The sequence below is a fragment of the Salmo salar genome, chromosome 26 (assembly GCF_965601325.2).
Source record: "Salmo salar chromosome 26, fSalSal1, whole genome shotgun sequence".
Taxonomy (NCBI): domain Eukaryota; kingdom Metazoa; phylum Chordata; class Actinopteri; order Salmoniformes; family Salmonidae; genus Salmo; species Salmo salar.
Genome location: NC_138316.1, coordinates 45,244,934 through 45,271,655, shown reverse-complemented (window position 1 = coordinate 45,271,655; position 26,722 = coordinate 45,244,934). Strand labels below are relative to the sequence as shown.

The 26,722-nt window shown below is 49.9% G+C and overlaps 1 protein-coding gene across 2 annotated transcripts in view; it reads left to right on the top strand.

The window, feature by feature from the left end:
* LOC106587870 (tetratricopeptide repeat protein 17) overlaps positions 1-24,162 on the top strand; it is a 28,518-nt gene extending 4,356 nt beyond the window's left edge. For both annotated transcript variants that reach the window (XM_045708170.2, XM_045708169.2), the window contains exons 8-24: positions 935-1,074; positions 1,762-1,922; positions 2,891-3,150; positions 3,273-3,388; positions 4,376-4,529; positions 4,771-4,842; positions 5,009-5,233; positions 9,401-9,587; positions 12,336-12,485; positions 12,716-12,963; positions 13,766-13,922; positions 14,217-14,337; positions 15,026-15,185; positions 18,230-18,313; positions 18,450-18,569; positions 18,705-18,848; positions 19,059-24,162. In XM_045708170.2, coding sequence (XP_045564126.1) covers positions 935-1,074; positions 1,762-1,922; positions 2,891-3,150; positions 3,273-3,388; positions 4,376-4,529; positions 4,771-4,842; positions 5,009-5,233; positions 9,401-9,587; positions 12,336-12,485; positions 12,716-12,963; positions 13,766-13,922; positions 14,217-14,337; positions 15,026-15,185; positions 18,230-18,313; positions 18,450-18,569; positions 18,705-18,848; positions 19,059-19,190 — 2,631 coding nt within the window. In that variant the 3' untranslated portion in view covers positions 19,191-24,162. The remainder of the gene's footprint in view (positions 1-934; positions 1,075-1,761; positions 1,923-2,890; positions 3,151-3,272; positions 3,389-4,375; positions 4,530-4,770; positions 4,843-5,008; positions 5,234-9,400; positions 9,588-12,335; positions 12,486-12,715; positions 12,964-13,765; positions 13,923-14,216; positions 14,338-15,025; positions 15,186-18,229; positions 18,314-18,449; positions 18,570-18,704; positions 18,849-19,058) is intronic.
* The last annotated feature ends 2,560 nt before the right edge of the window (positions 24,163-26,722 follow it).

Genomic DNA, 26,722 nt, shown 5'->3' with positions numbered 1-26,722 from the left:
CACTAGGATGATGCACTCGGATGATACACTGACAGTAGGATGATACACTAGGATGATACTGACACTAGGATGATACACTAGGATGATACACTGACAGTAGGATGATACACTAGGATGATACTCTGACAGTAGGATGATACACTAGGATGATACTCTGACAGTAGGATGATACACTAGGATGATAATCTGACAGTAGGATGATACACTAGGATGATAATCTGACAGTAGGATGATACACTAGGATGATACACTAGGATGATACTCTGACAGTAGGATGATACACTAGGATGATACACTGACAGTAGGATGATACACTAGGATGATACTCTGATAGGAGGCTGATACACTAGGATGATACTCTGACAGGAGGCTGATACACTAGGATGATACTCTGAAACTAGGATCATACACTGACAGTAGGATTATACACTGGGATGATACTCTGACAGTAGGATGATACACTAGGATGATACACTGACAGTAGGATTATACACTGGGATGATACTCTGACAGTAGGATGATACTCTGACAGTAGGATGATACTCTGACAGTAGGATGGTACACTGACAGTAGGATGATACACTGACAGTAGGATGATACACTGGGATGATACACTGACACTAGGACTTTTTACAAAATTGGAGTATAGCAATAATTTATCCAACAGTTATGCAGTGGATATGGATGTAGGATGTTACTGCAATGCTTGTTGGCATGGCTTTCTCCAGGTGCTCAGGAAGTGTATTCCTGCTGATTTATTGTCAATGTTACCAGCCCTGATCTTCAGTTCTCTCTCCGTTTATACTAGACGAGTGAATCATCTCTAATATATTATTTATCTCTGTCTGTCTCTCTCTCTCTACCTTTACCTCTATTTCTCTACCTCTCTCTCCCTCTTCCTCCTGTCCTCTATCCTCTTTGTCTTTGTGTGTAGATGCTGGGGGAGTATAACCACTCAGTGCTGTGCTATGAGCAGGCTCTCCAGGCCCAGCCGGGCTTTGAGCAGGCCCTGAGGAGGAAGCACGCCGTCCTCTGTCAGCAGAAACTGGAGCAGCGCCTGGAGGCCCAACACAGGTAAAGGCACAGCGCCTCACTGCTCAGGGCATAGTTAGGTAAATAGAGAATGAGCGACCATTTTGAAGGGGATTTAATGGGAAGGGAAGTATTGTTGTGGACACAGACTTCCTCTTTATATGGCACAGGTTACAATGCTGAGTTGACAAAACATTATCAAGACCTGCTCTTTCCATGACAGACCGACCAGGGGAATCCAGGAGAAAGCTATGATCCCTTATTGATGTCACTTGTTAAATCCGTTTCAATCAGTGCAGATGAAGGAGAGGAGACAGGTTAAAGAAGGATTTTTAAGCCTTGTGACAATTCAGACATGGATTGTGTATGTGTGCCATTAAGGGTAAAGACAAAAGATTGAAGTGCCTTTGTGTTAAGAACTGCAATGCTGCTGGGTTTTTCACGCCCAACAGTTTCCTGTGTGTATACAGAATGGTCCACCACACAAAGGACATCCAGCCAACTTGACACAACTGTGGGAAGCATTGGATTCCACATGGGCCAGCATCCCTGTGGAACGTTTGACACCTTGTAGAGTCCGTGCCCCGACGAATTGAGGCTGTTCTGAGGGCAACAGGGTCCACTCAATATTAGGAAGGTGTTGTTAATGTTTTGTACACTCGGTGTATAACAGCACGTGACCTGTCAGTAGGCCTAGGGCTAGCTATATGTGATCTGCCACACCCCCAGGTCTCTGCAGCGCACGCTGAACGAGCTGAAGGAATACCAGAAACAGCATGACCACTACCTGCGTCAGCAGGAGGCCCTGGACAAATACAAGCTGCTGCAGGAAGAGCAGATCCTCCGCAACATCATCCACGAGACCCAGATGGCCAAGGAGGCACAGCTGGGTGAGATGCTATACACACACTCGTACGCAATACACACACATGCAATACACACACATGCAATACACACTCGTACGCAATACACACACATGCAATACACACTCGTACGCAATACACACACATGCAATACACACTCGTACGCAATACACACACATGCAATACACACTCGCACGCAATACACACTTGCATGCAACACACACGCACACGCACACACACTCACATGCAATACACACTCACATGCAATACACACTCACATGCAATACACACTCACATGCAATACACACTCACATGCAATACACACTCACATGCAATACACACACTCGCATGCAATACACACACACACTCGCATGCAATACACACACACACACTCGCATGCAATACACACACACACACTCGCATGCAATACACACACACCCTCGCATGCAATACACACACTCGCATGCAATACACACACACACACTCGCATGCAATACACACACACACACTCGCACGCAATACTCACTCGCACGCAATACACACTCACTCGCACGCAATACACACACACTCGCACGCAATACACACACACACTCGCACGCAATACTCACACGCATTACACACTTGCATGCAATACACACACACAGACATGTAATACACACTCACAGATACACACACACATACACACAGTGTATATGGATGAGCGGTCATCCATCCTTATATGTACATATTCTCATTCACCCCTTTAGATTGTGTGTATTAGGTAGTAGTTGGGGAATTGTTAGATTACTTGTTAGATATTACTGCACTGTCAGAACTAGAAGCACAAGCATTTCACTACACTCGCAATAACATCTGTTAACCATGTGTATGTGACAATACGATTTGATTTGAGTTTTATATAAATGAATATGTCCATTTAGAGATGGTCAGTTAATTCTGTCCATTCACCTTGGTAAACAGAAAATAGTACATCAATAATTAGGTGTTTTGTTCAGGCAACCACCAGATGTGTCGTCTAGGCCAGCAACAGAGCAGCCTCTTCTGCCCCTTGGACCTGCCGGTGCGTTATCACCGTGGCGACCTGTTTGAGCACGTTCACTACATCCAGTTTGGAGAGGAGGTCTCTGTGGCGGGCAGCGTTGCTCTGGTGTCGGAGCCTAGCACCAACCAGACCACCAGCCCACACCTCCACCCCTCTGTGTCCGGAGACCCTGAGCCTGCAGCCCTCTGGGGCCACCAGGCCTCCCCCACCGAAGTGAGTTCAGACTGTGTGTGTTTGGCAGGATTTATCAGTGTGTGTGGATAGTGGGCTTTGTGCTGTGTTGGCAGGACAATCTAAAGGTTCTGTGGAGCTGACTGCGTGTGTTTTGTCTGTAGGACATTCAGAGGCTGCTGTGGCCTCGGAGGGCAGACTGTGCTGATGAGTTTCCTGTCATCCCCCCCGCCCACCTACTACCCACCTTCTACCTCCCACCTGAGACACAGGGCCCCAGGTTAGTGTGTTAGACACAGGGCCCCGGGTTAGTGTGTTAGACACAGGGCCCCGGGTTAGTGTGTTAGACACAGGGCCCCGGGTTAGTGTGTTAGACACAGGGCCCCGGGTTAGTGTGTTAGACACAGGGCCCCGGGTTAGTGTGTTAGACACAGGGCCCCGGGTTAGCGCGTTAGACACAGGGCCCCGGGTTAGCGCGTTAGACACAGGGCCCCGGGTTAGCGCGTTAGACACAGGGCCCCGGGTTAGCGCGTTAGACACAGGGCCCCGGGTTAGCGCGTTAGACACAGGGCCCCGGGTTAGCGCGTTAGACACAGGGCCCCGGGTTAGCGCGTTAGACACAGGGCCCCGGGTTAGCGCGTTAGACACAGGGCCCCGGGTTAGCGCGTTAGACACAGGGCCCCGGGTTAGCGCGTTAGACACAGGGCCCCGGGTTAGCGCGTTAGACACAGGGCCCCGGGTTAGCGCGTTAGACACAGGGCCCCGGGTTAGCGCGTTAGACACAGGGCCCCGGGTTAGCGCGTTAGACACAGGGCCCCGGGTTAGCGCGTTAGGCACAGGGCCCCGGGTTAGCGCGTTAGGCACAGGGCCCCGGGTTAGCGCGTTAGGCACCGGGCCCCGGGTTAGCGCGTTAGGCACCGGGCCCCGGGTTAGCGCGTTAGGCACCGGGCCCCGGGTTAGCGCGTTAGGCACCGGGCCCCGGGTTAGCGCGTTAGGCACCGGGCCCCGGGTTAGCGCGTTAGGCACCGGGCCCCGGGTTAGCGCGTTAGGCACCGGGCCCCGGGTTAGTGTTTGTGTGTGTGCCAGGTTGTTTGTGTATGCTACTTTTTTGTACCTGTCTCTAACATGGTGTGTGTGTATCTTGAAGCCGTGTGTGTGCTGGTGGATTGTGTTGACTCGTAGAGCCTCTTCCTCAGCATGGTTTGTATAACATGTGATGTATGATATGACATTCATGTATTTGCTGACCTCATTGATGTGTGTTCAGCCTCCAGACTGTGCTGTACGGTACCGGACCCCCTCCCTCCTCCCTGGCTTCCCCAGACTGTGGCCCTGTGCTCCAGCCCCCTCCAGCTGACCTGCCTGCCTCTGTGGGCTGGCCCTTGGAGGACAAGGAGCTGCCAGACCCCCACGCCACCCAGGTTAGTGTGTGTATTGGATAGGTGGTCTGTAACATCAACATATTTTTGAGACTGGGCTTTGGATTCAATACAAAACCATCTTTACTAATCGATTATACAGAGACAACAGAAATGTGTTTTCTGTCACAGTACCCATCTTCACCACTGGGAGCACCACTGAGTCAGCCACAGAGCAGCCCCACTGGAGCAGGGTTGAAGTGTGTCACTGTGCTGATCGTGTGTGTGTGGGGGGGGGGTGCAGGTACTGCTGTCTCGCAGCAGAGGCTGGAGTTTGGAGCAGGCTGGTGCCAGCATAGCCCAAGCCATGAAGAAGGTGAGCGCCGTAGAACAGAGAAACATCCTTTCATATCAGAAATATACTCCACTACTGTCCTGAGAAATGCGATGGCTTTGGACTGTTCTGTCAAAATAATCAGCCATCCACAGTTGTAATAGAAAAGGATTTGTCTACAGACAGTGTACATCCTCCTCTCCTCCAGGCTAGCGCCCCTGGCTGGTTGCTCCAGAACGAGGCGGCTTTGTTCTGGCGGGCGAAGGGTAACGGTACCAGCTCGCTGCAGTGTCTGCGCCACTCCCTGGCCTCGGCTCCGCCCACCCAGCGCCACCTGCCCCTCGTCAACGCTGCCAATCTGCTTCTGCGCCACGGCCTCAGCGTCCACGCACACACCCTGCTGGAGGACGCCCTGGCACTCAACGCCTCTGAGGTACACACATTTTAACTACTTTATTTGAATCCACAAATCACATTACATTCAAGAAGTATTGAAACATTTCAAAGGTCTTTGTATGCATGGACACTTAAGGATACAGAAAGCACCTTGTTCTCCAAACAGCCAGGCGACTGGCTGACAGAGCGGTTCCTAGCCCTCTGCTTTGCTCTAGTCTTAGGCAGGCCTGCAGACCACACACTGTAAAATGATGTACCTGGCTGAGACTGCCAAATATCAGGGCTACTAACAGCTTGCAGCTGTATCTGAGGCTGTTCTAGCAGGATACGATGGACTGGTATTTCAGCAGTGGTCTGCTCCACGTAACAATCAAATGACACACTGCTGGAGGACACCTTGGTTCTCAACACCTCTGAGGTGTACACACACACACACACTGCTGGAGGACACCTTGGTTCTCAACACCTCTGAGGTGTACACACACACACACACTGCTGGAGGACACCTTGGTTCTCAACACCTCTGAGGTGTACACACACACACACACTGCTGGAGGACACCTTGGTTCTCAACACCTCTGAGGTGTACACACACACACACACTGCTGGAGGACACCTTGGTTCTCAACACCTCTGAGGTGTACACACACACACACACTGCTGGAGGACACCTTGGTTCTCAACACCTCTGAGGTGTACACACACACACACACACTGCTGGAGGACACCTTGGTTCTCAACACCTCTGAGGTGCACACACACACACACACACTGCTGGAGGACACCTTGGTTCTCAACACCTCTGAGGTGCACACACACACACACACACTGCTGGAGGACACCTTGGTTCTCAACACCTCTGAGGTGTACACACACACACACACTGCTGGAGGACACCTTGGTTCTCAACACCTCTGAGGTGCACACACACACTTGTTTTCTTACATTCATATGCCTGTTCTTGCATGACATATATCCCGAGTGGCGCAGTGGTCTAAGGCACTGCGTCTCGGTGCAAGAGGCATCACTACAGTCCCTGGATCGAATCCAGGCTGTATCACATCCGGCCGTGATTGGGAGTCACATAGGGTGGCGCACAATTGGCTCAGCGTCGTCCGGGGTAGGCCGTCATTGTAAATAAGAATTAGAAGTTGTCCACAGTGTGGTCCTAATGGGATGTTACATAAGGATATCCACAGTGTGGTCCTAATGAGATGTTATATAAGGATATCCACAGTGTGGTCCTAATGGGATGTTACATAAGGATATCCACAGTGTGGTCCTAATGGGATGTTACATAAGGATATCCACAGTGTGGTCCTAATGAGATGTTATATAAGGATATCCACAGTGTGGTCCTAATGGGATGTTACATAAGGATATCCACAGTGTGGTCCTAATGGGATGTTATATAAGGATATCCACAGTGTGGTCCTAATGGGATGTTATATAAGGATATCCACAGTGTGGTCCTAATGGGATGTTACATAAGGATATCCACAGTATGGTCCTAATGGGATGTTATATAAGGATATCCACAGTGTGGTCCTAATGGGATGTTATATAAGGATATCCACAGTGTGGTCCTAATGGGATGTTATATAAGGATATCCACAGTGTGGTCCTAATGGGATGTTACATAAGGATATCCACAGTGTGGTCCTAATGGGATGTTACATAAGGATATCCACAGTGTGGTCCTAATGGGATGTTATATAAGGATATCCACAGTGTGGTCCTAATGGGATGTTATATAAGGATATCCACAGTGTGGTCCTAATGGGATGTTACATAAGGATATCCACAGTGTGGTCCTAATGGGATGTTATATAAGGATATCCACAGTGTGGTCCTAATGGGATGTTATATAAGGATATCCACAGTGTGGTCCTAATGGGATGTTATATAAGGATATCCACAGTGTGGTCCTAATGGGATGTTATATAAGGATATCCACAGTGTGGTCCTAATGGGATGTTACATAAGGATATCCACAGTGTGGTCCTAATGGGATGTTACATAAGGATATCCACAGTGTGGTCCTAATGGGATGTTACATAAGGATATCCACAGTGTGGTCCTAATGAGATGTTACATAAGGATATCCACAGTGTGGTCCTAATGGGATGTTATATAAGGATATCCACAGTATGGTCCTAATGGGATGTTACATAAGGATATCCACAGTATGGTCCTAATGAGATGTTACATAAGGATATCCACAGTGTGGTCCTAATGGGATGTTACATAAGGATATCCACAGTGTGGTCCTAATGGGATGTTACATAAGGATATCCACAGTGTGGTCCTAATGAGATGTTACATAAGGATATCCACAGTATGGTCCTAATGGGATGTTACATAAGGATATCCACAGTATGGTCCTAATGAGATGTTACATAAGGATATCCACAGTGTGGTCCTAATGGGATGTTACATAAGGATATCCACAGTGTGGTCCTAATGAGATGTTACATAAGGATATCCACAGTATGGTCCTAATGGGATGTTACATAAGGATATCCACAGTATGGTCCTAATGAGATGTTACATAAGGATATCCACAGTGTGGTCCTAATGGGATGTTACATAAGGATATCCACAGTGTGGTCCTAATGAGATGTTACATAAGGATATCCACAGTGTGGTCCTAATGGGATGTTACATAAGGATATCCACAGTGTGGTCCTAATGGGATGTTATATAAGGATATCCACAGTATGGTCCTAATGGGATGTTACATAAGGATATCCACAGTATGGTCCTAATGGGATGTTATATAAGGATATCCACAGTATGGTCCTAATGAGATGTTACATAAGGATATCCACAGTGTGGTCCTAATGGGATGTTACATAAGGATATCCACAGTATGGTCCTAATGGGATGTTATATAAGGATATCCACAGTATGGTCCTAATGAGATGTTACATAAGGATATCCACAGTATGGTCCTAATGGGATGTTACATAAGGATATCCACAGTGTGGTCCTAATGGGATGTTACATAAGCATATCCACAGTATGGTCCTAATGAGATGTTACATAAGGATATCCACAGTGTGGTCCTAATGGGATGTTACATAAGGATATCCACAGTGTGGTCCTAATGGGATGTTACATAAGGATATCCACAGTGTGGTCCTAATGGGATGTTATATAAGGATATCCACAGTGTGGTCCTAATGGGATGTTACATAAGGATATCCACAGTGTGGTCCTAATGGGATGTTACATAAGGATATCCACAGTGTGGTCCTAATGAGATGTTATATAAGGATATCCACAGTATGGTCCTAATGGGATGTTATATAAGGATATCCACAGTGTGGTCCTAATGGGATGTTATATAAGGATATCCACAGTGTGGTCCTAATGGGATGTTATATAAGGATATCCACAGTATGGTCCTAATGGGATGTTATATAAGGATATCCACAGTGTGGTCCTAATGGGATGTTATATAAGGATATCCACAGTGTGGTCCTAATGGGATGTTATATAAGGATATCCACAGTGTGGTCCTAATGGGATGTTATATAAGGATATCCACAGTATGGTCCTAATGGGATGTTACATAAGGATATCCACAGTGTGGTCCTAATGAGATGTTACATAAGGATATCCACAGTGTGGTCCTAATGGGATGTTACATAAGGATATCCACAGTGTGGTCCTAATGGGATGTTATATAAGGATATCCACAGTGTGGTCCTAATGGGATGTTATATAAGGATATCCACAGTGTGGTCCTAATGAGATGTTACATAAGGATATCCACAGTGTGGTCCTAATGGGATGTTACATAAGGATATCCACAGTGTGGTCCTAATGAGATGTTACATAAGGATATCCACAGTGTGGTCCTAATGAGATGTTACATAAGGATATCCACAGTGTGGTCCTAATGGGATGTTATATAAGGATATCCACAGTGTGGTCCTAATGAGATGTTACATAAGGATATCCACAGTGTGGTCCTAATGGGATGTTACATAAGGATATCCACAGTGTGGTCCTAATGGGATGTTATATAAGGATATCCACAGTGTGGTCCTAATGAGATGTTACATAAGGATATCCACAGTGTGGTCCTAATGGGATGTTATATAAGGATATCCACAGTGTGGTCCTAATGAGATGTTACATAAGGATGTCCATTCTAATGACTCTGTGTCCCTGCTTTCCTCTGGTCCCCTGGCAGCCCCACACACTCCTGAGCCTGGTGAGCGTGAATCTGGCCCAGGGCAACGTGACGGGCGCCCTGGACCTGTTCCGCCACACCCTGGCTCTCTCTGCCAGTTGTGCCCAGTGCCGTGCCAGCCTGCCCCTTCTGCGATGCCTGCAGTTCTACCCCTTCCTATACAACCTGCAGCGCTCGCCATGTCCGCGTGAGTGCCCCAGTTCCTCTCATGCCATACTTTATTGTCCATTGTTGTGGAAATGAATTTGAGAGGCCTGGGATAAGTGGTACTTGGCTTATTTTATAGTCAGTACCAGCCTTCCCCTTTTGACCTCTGTCTTGTGTAAGGGGTGACAGTGTTGTAAATACAAACTTTGACCTCTGTCTTGTGTAAGGGGTGACAGTGTTGTAAATACAAACTTTGACCTCTGTCTTGTGTAAGGGGTGACAGTGTTGTAAATTCAAACTTTGACCTCTGTCTGACTATCTTGTCTAAAGGCTTAAATATTAATCAGCTGATCAGCTGTATTATTGGAGATAGACCTGGAATCTATCTGCAATCCACCCTCTGATGTTCGCTGTCTCTCACACTCTCGCACACTCTCTCTCTCTCTCTCTCTCTCTCTCTCTCTCTCTCTCTCCGTGTGTCTCCCTCTCTTGCTCTGTCTCTCTCTCTCTCTCTCTCTCTCTCTCTCTCTCCGTGTGTCTCCCTCTCTTGCTCTGTCTCTCTCTCTCTCTCTCTCTCTCTCTCTCTCTCTCTCTCCGTGTGTCTCCCTCTCTTGCTCTGTCTCTCTCTCTCTCTCTCTCTCTCTCTCTCTCTCTCTCTCTTGCTCTGTCTCTCTCTCTCTCTCCGTGTGTCTCCCTCTCTTGCTCTGTCTCTCTCTCTCTCTCCGTGTGTCTCCCTCTCTTGCTCTGTCTCTCTCTCTCTCTCCGTGTGTCTCCCTCTCTTGCTCTGTCTCTCTCTCTCTCTCTCTCTCCGCGTCTCCCTCTCTTGCTCTGTCTCTCTCTCTCTCTCTCTCTCCGTGTGTCTCCCTCTCTTGCTCTGTCTCTCTCTCTCTCTCTCTCTCCCGTGTGTCTCCCTCTCTTGCTCTGTCTCTCTCTCTCTCTCTCTCTCTCTCCGCGTCTCCCTCTCTTGCTCTGTCTCTCTCTCTCTCTCTCTCTCTCTCTCTGTGTGTCTCCCTCTCTTGCTCTGTCTCTCTCTCTCTCTCTCTCTCTCTCTCTCTCTCTCTGTGTGTCTCCCTCTCTTGCTCTGTCTCTCTCTCTCTCTCTCTCTCTCTCTCTCTCTCTCCGTGTGTCTCCCTCTCTTGCTCTGTCTCTCTCTCTCTCTCTCTCCGTGTGTCTCCCTCTCTTGCTCTGTCTCTCTCTCTCTCTCTCTCCGTGTGTCTCCCTCTCTTGCTCTGTCTCTCTCTCTCTCTCTCCGTGTGTCTCCCTCTCTTGCTCTGTCTCTCTCTCTCTCTCTCCGTGTGTCTCCCTCTCTTGCTCTGTCTCTCTCTCTCTCTCTCCGTGTGTCTCCCTCTCTTGCTCTCTCTCTCTCTCCGTGTGTCTCCCTCTCTTGCTCTGTCTCTCTCTCTCTCTCTCTCTCTCCGTGTGTCTCCCTCTCTTGCTCTGTCTCTCTCTCTCTCTCTCTCTCTCTCTCTCCGTGTGTCTCCCTCTCTTGCTCTGTCTCTCTCTCTCTCTCTCTCTCCGTGTGTCTCCCTCTCTTGCTCTCTCTCTCTCTCTCTCTCTCTCTCTCTGTGTGTCTCCCTCTCTTGCTCTGTCTCTCTCTCTCTCTCTCCGTGTGTCTCCCTCTCTTGCTCTGTCTCTCTCTCTCTCTCTCTCCGTGTGTCTCCCTCTCTTGCTCTGTCTCTCTCTCTCTCTCTCTCTCCGTGTGTCTCCCTCTCTTGCTCTGTCTCTCTCTCTCTCCGCGTCTCCCTCTCTTGCTCTGTCTCTCTCTCTCTCTCTCTCTCTCTCCGTGTGTCTCCCTCTCTTGCTCTGTCTCTCTCTCTCTCCGTGTGTCTCCCTCTCTTGCTCTCTCTCTCTCTCTCTCTCTCTCTCCGTGTGTCTCCCTCTCTTGCTCTGTCTCTCTCTCTCTCTCTCTCTCCGTGTGTCTCCCTCTCTTGCTCTGTCTCTCTCTCTCTCTCTTCTCCGTGTGTCTCCCTCTCTTGCTCTGTCTCTCTCTCTCTCTCTCTCCGTGTGTCTCCCTCTCTTGCTCTGTCTCTCTCTCTCTCTCTCTCCGTGTGTCTCCCTCTCTTGCTCTGTCTCTCTCTCTCTCTCTCTCTCCGTGTGTCTCCCTCTCTTGCTCTGTCTCTCTCTCTCTCTCTCTCTCCGTGTGTCTCCCTCTCTTGCTCTGTCTCTCTCTCTCTCTCTCCGTGTGTCTCCCTCTCTTGCTCTGGCTCGCTCGCTCGCTCTCTCTCTCCGTGTTTCTCCCTCTCTTGCTCTGGCTCGCTCGCTCGCTCTCTCTCTCCGTGTGTCTCCCTCTCTTGCTCTGGCTCGCTCGCTCTCTCTCTTTCTGTGTGTCTTTGTCTCTCTCTCTCGCTTTCTGTCTTTCTGTCTCTTTCTCTCTCTCTTTCTGTCTCTCTCTCGCTTTCTCTGTCTCTCGTTTTCGCTGTCTTTCTCTCTCTGTCTCTTTCTCTGTGTCTCTCTCTAGAATGTGGAGAAAATAGGAAAGTGTTTTAAGTGGAGAAATGTTCCACTCAATAATTGAAGCTGTTAAAAATAGTCCAGCTGCTGCTGCATTTAGAAAACTCTATATTTGACAATCAGACGCCAACCCTCTCACCATGTTTACAATCTACACACACTTTCTATATAGAGGTGAAAAGGTGCAGGGTTACAAGAAAGACCCATTTCCACTATGACAAAAGGGACAATGAAGTCCAGTTCTGTTATCTGTATTTGTTGCTTCTATGTCATGCACATTGTTGGCAGGCCAGTTTAGTGGAGACTGAAGTGTGTGTGTGTGTGTGTGTGTCAACAGAGGGTTCTGTGTGTGTCGGGGAGGAGGATGTGACTCTACATCTAGATGAATGGGAGGCTGGCAGTAGACAGAAGCAGCAGGAGGACCCCACCACCACGGCTGCCCAGGCTCTGCCTGTCTCCACTGTGGAGGAAGCACTCCTGTTTGAGAGTAAGACCCTTATGATTTGGACTCTGACTGTATGAAATCAAATGAACAGAACTGTTCATGGACTTCTGCACACTGATGCTCAGACATCTGGGTCCTGTTCATTAGGGCACTGTAGCAAAACCTTTTGAGACGGAAAACCTACAAATGTCATGTTAAACCCTCCCTGTTTCTGTCCATTTTCTTCCGTTTGGTACCTAATGAACAGGACCCTGCCTTTCTGTTTGTAACAGAGGTGGTGCTGGACAGTAACGGCTCTGGAGAGGCAAGCCAACAGCCTGGAGGAGGAGAGGGGGATGAGGAGGAGTGGCAGCTGAAGGAGGAGCTGATGGGGGCCTTCGAGGGGGCTCTGGACGTTGGGGGAAAGCGGGGCGACCTGAGGGGCATCCGCGTGCTGAAGAACGACAGGGTGATGGGAGCGGGCCGGAGCGGAGGAGGGCCCTGCTTCGGGAACTGTGAGGATGACGAGGGGGCTGAGTGGGTAGGTGTCCTGTCCTGAGTAACTACCATGATGTACTATAGAGAGACAGGGGGCTGAGTGGTACATGTCCTGAGTAACTACCATGATGTACTATAGAGAGACAGGGGGCTGAGTGGGTAGGTGTCCTGTCCTGAGTAACTACCATGATGTACTATAGAGAGACAGGGGGCTGAGTGGGTAGGTGTCCTGTCCTGAGTAACTACCATGATGTACTATAGAGACAGACAGGGGGCTGAGTGGTACATGTACTGAGTAACTACCATGATGTACTATAGAGACAGACAGGGTGCTGAGTGGTACATGTCCTGAGTAACTACCATGATGTACTATAGAGACAGACAGGGGGCTGAGTGGTACATGTCCTGAGTAACTACCATGATGTACTATAGAGACAGACAGGGGGCTGAGTGGTACATGTACTGAGTAACTACCATGATGTACTATAGGGACAGACAGGGGGCTGAGTGGTACATGTCCTGTACTGAGTAACTACCATGATGTACTATAGACAGACAGGGGGCTGAGTGGTACATGTCCTGTACTGAGTAACTACCATGATGTACTATAGAGAGACACGGGGCTGAGTGGTACATGTACTGAGTAACTACCATGATGTACTATAGAGAGACAGGGGGCTGAGTGGTACATGTACTGAGTAACTACCATGATGTACTATAGAGAGACAGGGGGCTGAGTGGTACATGTACTGAGTAACTACCATGATGTATGAAAATGTTTGTCCAAACAGTAGCCAGGCCCCAGCCCAACATCCCCCCCTCTCTGTGTCCCTGGTCCTCCACAGATCACGTTCCAGGTGAAGCGTGTGAGGAAGCCCAAGGCGGATAGCCCCGAGGGCTGGGGCAGTGCTGAGGACAGCCTGCAGGGGGAGACACTGCTCCCTGGAGGCCACTCTGTCCTGGAGATCAGCGGCCCCACCATCCCGTCCCCTGGGCCCTCGGGTAATAAACAGCCTGCATGCTCACAGACAAACTCACAGGGAGAATCTCAATTGTATTTACTTGACTCCTCGTGTCCTCTCGCCGCCTCCTCAAAACCCATTGGAGAAGAAGGCCAGTTGGGAGGGACCTCTGACTTTAACATCCAATGGGTTCTGAGAAGGATGCGAGGAATCAAGGAAATACAATTGAGATTCTCCCATAAAGACAGTTCTCTTAGTCATCATTAAACCATACTAAGAAAGTGTTTGTGCCTCTAGGGTACTGATTTGTGTGTGTGTGTGTGTGCACGCGCAGGGCGATGGAGGGACTACACCAGTCTGGGCTGGCCGGGGCCAGAGGAGTGCCAGAGAACACGCAGGGTAGACCTCACCACCGTGGCCAGTACCTGGCTGGCCGTGTCTGCCAAGAACATCGAGTCAGTACCAACCTTCCCCTTTGACCTCTGTCTGTCTTGTGTACGGGGTTAGGACAGTGTTGTAAATTCAACCTTTGACCTCTGTCTGTCTTGTGTACGGGGTTAGGACAGTGTTGTAAATTCAACCTTTGAACTCTGTCTGGCTATCTCATAGATAACTATATATATTGTGAGTGTGACAGTGGTTTCCCAACCCTCCCCTGGGGAAAATACCTCCCAGTCCACATTGTTCCAACCCTGCACTAACAGCTGATTCTACTAACTAATAAAGTACTCAAATGTTGACTGCCACTGGACTCAGTTGGGAATCAATTTATTAGGACTTAAAGGGATAGTTGGAGATTTAAGGTCTTTATATTTACACTGTTAAGATGGACTCTTGGATACTATTTGTATGTCTCTGTGTGCCGTATGAACAAGGTCATATCTGGAGCCATAGCTCACTAGCCCAGTGACTAGAAGTCTACTGTAGCATCTAGCATGAAACTACCTTCAACTTCCTTCACACTGTACACATACACATACCCTTGGTAACCATGACTTCATCTGACTGGGGAAGTAGATATTTATTTAGCCAAAATGTTCAACTATCCTCTTAACATCCAAAGCCACACTTTAATTAGAAAAATGTCTAAAGTTATTTCCCCCCCTCCCTCGCTGTTCTCTGGTTTCCACCCTCCCTCCGCAGCATCACGGAACACATCGACTTTACCACTCCACTCCAGGAGCCTGCGGTGGAGCCGTTGTGCAACGCCAACCTGGCTGCCAGCATGCACACCCTGGACCACTTGGCTGGCGTGGCCAACCGCGCCGCCATACACTACACCGGAGAGAGTCAACTCAGAGAGGTAGGGGACAGAGAGAGTCAGCTCAGAGAGGGAGGAGACAGAGAGTCAGCTCAGAGAGGGAGGAGACAGAGTCAGCTCAGAGAGGGAGGAGACAGAGTCAGCTCAGAGAGGGAGGAGACAGAGTCAGCTCAGAGAGGGAGGAGACAGAGAGTCAGCTCAGAGAGGGAGGAGACAGAGAGTCAGCTCAGAGAGGGAGGAGACAGAGAGTCAGCTCAGAGAGGGAGGAGACAGAGAGTCAGCTCAGAGAGGGAGGAGACAGAGAGTCAGCTCAGAGAGGGAGGAGACAGAGTCAGCTCAGAGAGGGAGGAGACAGAGTCAGCTCAGAGAGGGAGGAGACAGAGTCAGCTCAGAGAGGGAGGAGACAGAGAGTCAGCTCAGAGAGGGAGGAGACAGAGTCAGCTCAGAGAGGGAGGAGACGGAGAGAGTCAGCTCAGAGAGGGAGGAGACGGAGAGAGTCAGCTCAGAGAGGGAGGAGACAGAGAGTCAGCTCAGAGAGGGAGGAGACAGAGAGTCAGCTCAGAGAGGGAGGAGACAGAGTCAGCTCAGAGAGGGAGGAGACAGAGTCAGCTCAGAGAGGGAGGAGACAGAGTCAGCTCAGAGAGGGAGGAGACAGAGTCAGCTCAGAGAGGGAGGAGACAGAGTCAGCTCAGAGAGGGAGGAGACAGAGAGTCAGCTCAGAGAGGGAGGAGACAGAGAGTCAGCTCAGAGAGGGAGGAGACAGAGAGTCAGCTCAGAGAGGGAGGAGACAGAGAGTCAGCTCAGAGAGGGAGGAGACAGAGAGTCAGCTCAGAGAGGGAGGAGACAGAGAGTCAGCTCAGAGAGGGAGGAGACAGAGAGTCAGCTCAGAGAGGGAGGAGACAGAGAGTCAGCTCAGAGAGGGAGGAGACAGAGAGTCAGCTCAGAGAGGGAGGAGACAGAGAGTCAGCTCAGAGAGGGAGGAGACAGAGAGTCAGCTCAGAGAGGGAGGAGACAGAGAGTCAGCTCAGAGAGGGAGGAGACAGAGAGTCAGCTCAGAGAGGGAGGAGACAGAGAGTCAGCTCAGAGAGGGAGGAGACAGAGAGTCAGCTCAGAGAGGGAGGAGACAGAGAGTCAGCTCAGAGAGGGAGGAGACAGAGAGTCAGCTCAGAGAGGGAGGAGACAGAGAGTCAGCTCAGAGAGGGAGGAGACAGAGAGTCAGCTCAGAGAGGGAGGAGACAGAGAGTCAGCTCAGAGAGGGAGGAGACAGAGAGTCAGCTCAGAGAGGGAGGAGACAGAGAGTCAGCTCAGAGAGGGAGGAGACAGAGAGTCAGCTCAGAGAGGGAGGAGACAGAGAGTCAGCTCAGAGAGGGAGGAGACAGAGAGTCAGCTCAGAGAGGGAGGAGACAGAGAGTCAGCTCAGAGAGGGAGGAGACAGAGAGTCAGCTCAGAGAGGGAGGAGACAGAGAGTCAGCTCAGAGAGGGAGGAGACAGAGAGTCAGCTCAGAGAGGGAGGAGACAGAGAGTCAGCTCAGAGAGGGAGGAGACGAGAGTCAGCTCAGAGAGGGAGGAGACAGAGTCGGCTCAGAGAGGGAGGAGACAGAGTCGGCTCAGAGAGGGAGGAGACAGAGTCGGCTCAGAGAGGGAGGAGACAGAGTCGGCTCAGAGAGGGAGGAGACAGAGTCGGCTCAGAGAGGGAGGAGACAGAGTCGGCTCAGAGAGGGAGGAGACAGAGTCGGCTCAGAGAGGGAGGAGACAGAGTCGGCTCAGAGAGGGAGGAGACAGAGAGAGTCGGCTCAGAGAGGGAGGAGACAGAGAGAGTCGGCTCAGAGAGGGAGGAGACAGAGAGAGTCGGCTCAGAGAGGGAGGAGACAGAGAGAGTCGGCTCAGAGAGGGAGGAGACAGAGAGAGTCGGCTCAGAGAGGGAGGAGACAGAGAGAGTCGGCTCAGAGAGGGAGGAGACAGAGAGAGTCGGCTCAGAGAGGGAGGAGACAGAGAGAGTCGGCTCAGAGAGGGAGGAGACAGAGAGAGTCGGCTCAGAGAGGGAGGAGACAGAGAGAGTCGGCTCAGAGAGGGAGGAGACAGAGAGAGTCGGCTCAGAGAGGGAGGAGACAGAGAGTCGGCTCAGAGAGGGAGGAGACAGAGAGAGTCGGCTCAGAGAGGGAGGAGACAGAGAGAGTCGGCTCAGAGAGGGAGGAGACAGAGAGAGTCGGCTCAGAGAGGGAGGAGACAGAGAGAGTCGGCTCAGAGAGGGAGGAGACAGAGTCGGCTCAGAGAGGGAGGAGACAGTCGGCTCAGAGAGGGAGGAGACAGTCGGCTCAGAGAGGGAGGAGACAGTCGGCTCAGAGAGGGAGGAGACAGTCGGCTCGGAGAGGGAGGAGACAGAGTCGGCTCGGAGAGGGAGGAGACAGAGTCGGCTCGGAGAGGGAGGAGACAGAGTCGGCTCGGAGAGGGAGGGGACGGAGAGAGTCGGCTCGGAGAGGGAGGGGACGGAGAGAGTCGGCTCGGAGAGGGAGGGGACGGAGAGAGTCGGCTCGGAGAGGGAGGGGACGGAGAGAGTCGGCTCGGAGAGGGAGGGGACGGAGAGAGTCGGCTCGGAGAGGGAGGGGACGGAGAGAGTCGGCTCGGAGAGGGAGGGGACGGAGAGAGTCGGCTCGGAGATGTAGGGGACGGAGAGAGTCGGCTCGGAGATGTAGGGGACGGAGAGAGTCGGCTCGGAGATGTAGGGGACGGAGAGAGTCGGCTCGGAGAGGGAGGGGACGGAGAGAGTCGGCTCGGAGAGGGAGGGGACGGAGAGAGTCGGCTCGGAGAGGGAGGGGACGGAGAGAGTCGGCTCGGAGAGGGAGGGGACGGAGGGAGGGAGGGAGTCGGCTCGGAGAGGGAGGGAGGGAGGGGACGGAGGGAGGGAGGGAGTCGGCTCGGAGAGGGAGGGAGGGAGGGGACGGACGGAGTCGGCTCGGAGAGGGAGGGAGGGGACGGACGGAGGGAGGGAGTCGGCTCGGAGAGGGAGGGAGGGGACGGACGGAGGGAGTCTGCATCATTTCACTGTTCTGCCGTGAGCCTCAACCAGATTTCCTTTTGTCATTCAGGTTCTACAGAATCTGGGCAAAGATAAGTTCTCCTCTCAGTCCTTTGAGCAGGTGGGCACGCGCATCGCCAAGGTCTTGGAGAAGGTACGTGTTTGTGGAGGTGGTAGCTGTCTGTCAGGCTATTCTACAACCCTGTATCCCCCAAATCACAGCATCTCCCGGCAGTATAAAGATCAATAAAATCATGCAGACAAATGAAAGTCTCTCCTCTCCTGAGCAGAACCAGACATCGTGGGTTTTGTCCAGCATGTCTGCTCTCTACTGGAGGGTGAAAGGTCAGGGCAAGAGGGCCATCGACTGCCTACGCCAAGCCCTCCACTACTCCCCGCACCACATGAAGGTAACACGGACTGGGACATGCCCAATAATAACACACGTTTGTTTTCCTTTGCAAAACGTTTTTCTACAGTGTGCACTGCTGAACATGACCCTGTGCTATAGTGCTGTGTGATAACTCGGTATCTCTCCCTCTCAGGATGTACCTCTGATCAGCCTGGCCAACATCTTCCAGAACGCACGGCTGTGGGAGGACGCCCTGACCGTGGCCCGCATGGCTGTGGAGATCGCCCCACACTTCGTTGTCAACCACTTCACCCTCGCCAACGTCTACATCGCCATGGTGAGCCCACCGCCATGGGAATGGACCGGCATTGTTGTCATGGCCATGAATGGTCTGGTTCAGGTCTGGTTCAGGTCCTTAATTCCCTTCAAATATCAGTGGTTGTGAAGCGGGTTATTTATGCTGGTATTGGTAAGTCTGTGTGTGGAATCTTATGCTGGTTGCGTGTCAGGTGGGTGTTGAAGAATGCTAATGTGTGTCTGTCTCCAGGAGGAGTTTGAGAAGGCCATGCGCTGGTATGAGTCCACTCTGGAGCTGCAGCCAGAGTTTGCCCCTGCCAAGGACCGCCTGAGAACCATCCAGTGTTACCTGCTAACCAAGAAGGACCGCCGTCTACCCTGAGACGACTCCACAGGAGAAGCCCTCGGAACACACACACACCACACACACATACAAAAACATAACTTACAGTAGTTACTCACAAGAAAGCGGTTGTTGAATTTTTTGGTTTTAAAGTCAATGCCATATAATTTATGTCCAAAGGAATTCAGGGGTTCCAGTCGCTGTGACCTCAGACTTTGGTCGTAGGGGGTAAAACCAACCACTTCCATTCGCTAAACATTCACTAAATTACCCATGTTACCTTTTGAAGAAGCCCTCCACCTGAAAAGCCCTCCACCATCACTCAGCCTCCCTGTCCCATAGACTACAGTATATAGAGCCCAGCATAGTCCCATCACTCAGCCTCCCTGTCCCATAGACTACAGTATATAGAGCCCAGCATAGTCCCATCACTCAGCCTCCCTGTCCCATAGACTACAGTATATAGAGCCCAGCATAGTCCCATCACTCAGCCTCCCTGTCCCATAGACTACAGTATATAGAGCCCAGCATAGTCCCATCACTCAGCCTCCCTGTCCCATAGACTACAGTATATAGAGCCCAGCATAGTCCCATCACTCAGCCTCCCTGTCCCATAGACTACAGTATATAGAGCCCAGCATAGTCCCATCACTCAGCCTCCCTGTCCCATAGACTACAGTATATAGAGCCCAGCATAGTCCCATCACTCAGCCTCCCTGTCCCATAGACAACAGTATATAGAGCCCAGCATAGTCCCATCACTCAGCCTCCCTGTCCCATAGACTACAGTATATAGAGCCCAGCATAGTCCCATCACTCAGCCTCCCTGTCCCATAGACTACAGTATATAGAGCCCAGCATAGTCCCATCACTCAGCCTCCCTGTCCCAATGACTACAGTATATAGAGCCCAGCATCACTCAGCCTCCCTGTCCCATAGACTACAGTATATAGAGCCCAGCATAGTCCCATCACTCAGCCTCCCTGTCCCATAGACTACAGTATATAGAGCCCAGCATGGTCCCATCACTCAGCCTCCCTGTCCCATAGACTACAGTATATAGAGCCCAGCATAGTCCCATCACTCAGCCTCCCTGTCCCATAGACTACAGTATATAGAGCCCAGCATGGTCCCATCACTCAGCCTCCCTGTCCCATAGACTACAGTATATAGAGCCCAGCATAGTCCCATCACTCAGCCTCCCTGTCCCATAGACTACAGTATATAGAGCCCAGCATAGTCCCGTCACTCAGCCTCCCTGTCCCATAGACTACAGTATATAGAGCCCAGCATAGTCCCATCACTCAGCCTCCCTGTCCCATAGACTACAGTATATAGAGCCCAGCATAGTCCCATCACTCAGCCTCCCTGTCCCATAGACTACAGTATATAGAGCCCAGCATAGTCCCATCACTCAGCCTCCCTGTCCCATAGACTACAGTATATAGAGCCCAGCATAGTCCCATCACTCAGCCTCCCTGTCCCATAGACTACAGTATATAGAGCCCAGCATAGTCCCATCACTCAGCCTCCCTGTCCCATAGACTACAGTATAAAGAGCCCAGCATAGTCCCATCACTCAGCCTCCCTGTCCCATAGACTACAGTATATAGAGCCCAGCATAGTCCCATCACTCAGCCTCCCTGTCCCATAGACTACAGTATATAGAGCCCAGCATAGTCCCATCACTCAGCCTCCCTGTCCCATAGACAACAGTATATAGAGCCCAGCATAGTCCCATCACTCAGCCTCCCTGTCCCATAGACTACAGTATATAGAGCCCAGCATAGTCCCATCACTCAGCCTCCCTGTCCCATAGACTACAGTATATAGAGCCCAGCATAGTCCCATCACTCAGCCTCCCTGTCCCAATGACTACAGTATATAGAGCCCAGCATCACTCAGCCTCCCTGTCCCATAGACTACAGTATATAGAGCCCAGCATAGTCCCATCACTCAGCCTCCCTGTCCCATAGACTACAGTATATAGAGCCCAGCATGGTCCCATCACTCAGCCTCCCTGTCCCATAGACTACAGTATATAGAGCCCAGCATAGTCCCATCACTCAGCCTCCCTGTCCCATAGACTACAGTATATAGAGCCCAGCATGGTCCCATCACTCAGCCTCCCTGTCCCATAGACTACAGTATATAGAGCCCAGCATAGTCCCATCACTCAGCCTCCCTGTCCCATAGACTACAGTATATAGAGCCCAGCATAGTCCCGTCACTCAGCCTCCCTGTCCCATAGACTACAGTATATAGAGCCCAGCATAGTCCCATCACTCAGCCTCCCTGTCCCATAGACTACAGTATATAGAGCCCAGCATAGTCCCATCACTCAGCCTCCCTGTCCCATAGACTACAGTATATAGAGCCCAGCATAGTCCCATCACTCAGCCTCCCTGTCCCATAGACTACAGTATATAGAGCCCAGCATAGTCCCATCACTCAGCCTCCCTGTCCCATAGACTACAGTATAAAGAGCCCAGCATAGTCCCATCACTCAGCCTCCCTGTCCCATAGACTACAGTATATAGAGCCCAGCATAGTCCCATCACTCAGCCTCCCTGTCCCATAGACTATAGTATATAGAGCCCAGCATCACTCAGCCTCCCTGTCCCATAGACTACAGTATATAGAGCCCAGCATAGTCCCATCACTCAGCCTCCCTGTCCCATAGACTACAGTATAAAGAGCCCAGCATAGTCCCATCACTCAGCCTCCCTGTCCCATAGACTACAGTATAAAGAGCCCAGCATAGTCCCATCACTCAGCCTCCCTGTCCCATAGACTACAGTATATAGAGCCCAGCATAGTCCCATCACTCAGCCTCCCTGTCCCATAGACTACAGTATAAAGAGCCCAGCATAGTCCCATCACTCAGCCTCCCTGTCCCATAGACTACAGTATATAGAGCCCAGCATAGTCCCATCACTCAGCCTCCCTGTCCCATAGACTACAGTATATAGAGCCCAGCATAGTCCCATCACTCAGCCTCCCTGTCCCATAGACTACAGTATATAGAGCCCAGCATAGTCCCATCACTCAGCCTCCCTGTCCCATAGACTACAGTATATAGAGCCCAGCATAGTCCCATCACTCAGCCTCCCTGTCCCATAGACTACAGTATATAGAGCCCAGCATAGTCCCATCACTCAGCCTCCCTGTCCCATAGACTACAGTATATAGAGCCCAGCATAGTCCCATCACTCAGCCTCCCTGTCCCATAGACTACAGTATATAGAGCCCAGCATAGTCCCATCACTCAGCCTCCCTGTCCCATAGACTACAGTATATAGAGCCCAGCATAGTCCCATCACTCAGCCTCCCTGTCCCATAGACTACAGTATATAGAGCCCAGCATAGTCCCATCACTCAGCCTCCCTGTCCCATAGACTACAGTATATAGAGCCCAGCATAGTCCCATCACTCAGCCTCCCTGTCCCATAGACTACAGTATATAGAGCCCAGCATAGTCCCATCACTCAGCCTCCCTGTCCCATAGACTACAGTATATAGAGCCCAGCATGGTCCCATCACTCAGCCTCCCTGTCCCATAGACTACAGTATATAGAGCCCAGCATAGTCCCATCACTCAGCCTCCCTGTCCCATAGACTACAGTATAAAGAGCCCAGCATAGTCCCATCACTCAGCCTCCCTGTCCCATAGACTACAGTATATAGAGCCCAGCATGGTCCCATCACTCAGCCTCCCTGTCCCATAGACTACAGTATATAGAGCCCAGCATCACTCAGCCTCCCTGTCCCATAGACTACAGTATATAGAGCCCAGCATCACTCAGCCTCCCTGTCCCATAGACTACAGTATATAGAGCCCAGCATCACTCAGCCTCCCTGTCCCATAGACTACAGTATATAGAGCCCACCATCACTCAGCCTCCCTGTCCCATAGACTACAGTATATAGAGCCCATTATCACTCAGCCTCCCTGTCCCATAGACTACAGTATATAGAGCCCAGCATCACTCAGCCTCCCTGTCCCATAGACTACAGTATATAGAGCCCATTATCACTCAGCCTCCCTGTCCCATAGACTACAGTATAAAGAGCCAGTAGGCTGCTGTTCTTTGTTCTGTATCCAGTGGAGTTGGACTAGGAAGTGCAGACAGAACATTGTTTTATTTCATGAATTCATACACATCCTTTCCTCTGTCCTTCGTTCCTCAAGGTGTTCACTGAAGAAACGATATGGTATAACTGGAAACCTGCCCAATTCAGTCAGATAGGTGATATCTTGATGAGGGGAGTATTGGAAATATGCTTTTATTTTATGTGTTGCAACTGGGCCCCTACGATTTGTCTTTTCTTTAAGGGCTGAGAGTCGTTTCGTTTTTCTGAGGTGGTGAAACACACCGAAGGGAAGAGTTTTTATTTTGTTAGGAATCAATCAAGAAGGAAAATGCAGTAGTTGATTTACAAGACAGATATAATCCCATAGATGGTTCTGTTTTTTCATTTCTTTTCATTTGTGGTTTAAATTGGAAGAACAGTTGTCATCACACTAATTTCTTATGATTAAGAAATAGTTTGGTAAAGAGACAGAAATTGCTGCTGGTTTGTAACTTGCTAACTAAATGCAGGTGTACCGGGTCGTGGAATGACCCGTCTCAAAACCTTTTACAATTATGGCTGCTTTAAAAAATTAATACAGATTCTTGTTTTGCCCTTTTTTTTAATCATTCTTATTTATGTGGGGACCTACAATGAATAAATGAAAATGTACGAACGTTAATGCATAGCAACAACAAAAGTTAACTGTAATGTGTTTACGTTTGCTCATTTATTTATAGTAATTATTTGTCAGGGCCAAAAAAAAACGCTTCACTTGACCATTTTTCAAACTCTAAATTGAACTGTTGTGTACAGTATTAAGGCAGTGGGACATATAAGTTGATCGGCTCATCTTTTGAGTGTATCCATTGTCTTCTTACTAACTTCAGACCTCTGGGAAATAAAAAGCAAGATATTTTGATGCCTTGAGACTTAAGTTGACTGGAGGTGGGTTTTTGATTCAGTTTTCTGGGGTCTGCTTCAGAGTGCATTTAACTGAGGTAGTGGTGGGGAGACAAACTCATGCCCGAGGGTGTGGTGGGGAGACTGAAACTCATGCCCGAGGGTGTGGTGGGGAGACAGAAACTCATGCCCGAGGGTGTGGTGGGCAGACTGAAACTCATGCCCGAGGGTGTGGTGGGCAGACTGAAACTCATGCCCGAGGGTGTGGTGGGGAGACTGAAACTCATGCCCGAGGGTGTGGTGGGGAGACTGAAACTCATGCCCGAGGGTGTGGTGGGCAGACTGAAACTCATGCCCGAGGGTGTGGTGGGGAGACTGAAACTCATGCCCGAGGGTGTGGTGGGGAGACTGAAACTCATGCCCGAGGGTGTGGTGGGGAGACTGAAACTCATGCCCGAGGGTGTGGTGGGGAGACTGAAACTCATGCCCGAGGGTGTGGTGGGGAGACTGAAACTCATGCCCGAGTCAGCCGTGCGTTGGGGAGAAATAATTCTGTAAATGGTGGACGGCGATGTCTTTGCAACTCCTCTGACGGACAGCACAGCCCTAGGCCCTCCTCCAACACACTGCTCCCATTAAAAACCATTGAGTTGCTGTGTTTTAAAGCATATTTTCTGTCTGGTTTGAACTCGTCCCAACTCAATGGAAAATGTTATACTTGATAACTGTTTATACACTGAGACAAAGTATTGCATAGCTCAGTTAGGGTCCTGAGTGGATGAAGACCTGCGTAACACTACACTTGTAGTTTTGTCATATTCCTACAATTGCCCTTTTAAAATGCACCCCTTGTGGGTCTGTGATCATATTCCAAATGACTGGCAGTATTTCACCTTGCTTTTGGCCTGAGGAAAAGGATATGGTTTGCTCACTACTATACTAGGTGCAGATTGATGTAGTCCAGGTGTTCCCCCAACCAGGACATGTTGCTAAAATCCAAATGCGCCAGTGACAATGAGTGTGTTTGCAGAAGTAACAAGATGACTTGCAGGACAGTCCCCTTCCTGATACAATGGCAGGATTTGTAGCCTCAAGCATTACCCACATTTTTTTATTTTACCTTTTATTTAACTAGGCAAGTCAGTTAAGAACAAATTCTTATTTTCAATGACGGTCTAGGAACAATGTGTTAACTGCCTTGTTCAGGGGCAGAACAACAGATCTTTACCTTGTCAGCTCAGGGATTCAATCTTGCAACCTTTCGGTTACTAGTCCAACGCTCTAACCACTAGGCTACCTGGCAACCCAGAAGGCACTGCCATATCAAGGGTAGAAGATGGTGGAACTATATCAGGTTGGGAACTAACACACTCAGAGGTGTCGTTAACACACTCATATACTTTTCAGTCATTATCAATGACCCGTTGGTCTACATGGGCTAGGGCTTGCCCTTAGCCACAGCCGCAATTCTGCAGAGACAATGTGTTTTGTATGCAAGTGCTGGAAATGGTGCAAGCACAGTGCAGCCTGCTATTTTTAGCAGCTTGTGAGGGAACATGTCAGTTGCAGAGAGGCTGGCACACATGCAGGGACTGCTATAAATATAAAGTAAACACAAGAATGCATATTGCATAGCACCTTGGAGAGCAACCGCATCGCTAATGGATGTTAGCCTATTATTGTCCTCAGAACCGCTCCCTTTTAGAATGTTTCTCAGTTCATATTTGACTCTGGTGGATTTTCTGAACCCACATGTCTTGGGTACAGTGTATAAATAACTTGTGTGCAACAAAGCGTGTGTGAATTTGTCAGGGGGGTGAGAGGAGGACTGGGTGCTCAGTTATGTAATAAGACATATGATGTGAGTGACCAGCACTCACACACTAACACACACTGCTTTGAATGGGGCTGTGCGATGCTCTGCACCCATTGAGGCTGTAAGAGTGAGATCAGCCAATGGGAGGGGGTAGCAGGCAGGTCTATGGCTCAGCTGAGAATGTATTGGCTAGCTGTGTTTTTGGTGTGTAAGACATTAGATTATATAACTTTGTTTATAGTCCTTGTTGAAAAAATAAGTATACAAATAGAAACAGCAACAAACATCTCGGGACATTTGAACACATGATTAGCAGAGGTTAGGCAGCCTAGTGGTTTGAGTGTTGGGCCAGTAACCGGAAGGTTGCTGGATCGAATCCCCGACCTGACGAGGTAAAAATTTGTTGTGCTGCCTCTGAGCAAGGCAGGGCACTGAAGACATCGATTTAAGGCAGCGCGCCTCTCTGATTCAGAGGGGTTGGGTAAAATTTGGAAGACACATTTCAGGTGAATACATTCAGTTGGACAACTAAGTAGGTATCCCCTTTTCCCTTTAAAATGGCTATAGACTACTTGGATTCACAGAGGATCTGGTAGGTTACCTGTGGTGTCTATATATCTATTTAGATAAGAGGACAGCAGTATCTGGTAGGTTACCTGTGGTGTCTGTATATATTTAGATAAGAGGACAGCAGTATCTGGTAGGTTACCTGTGGTGTCTGTATATATTTAGATAAGAGGACAGCAGTATCTGGTAGGTTACCTGTGGTGTCTGTATA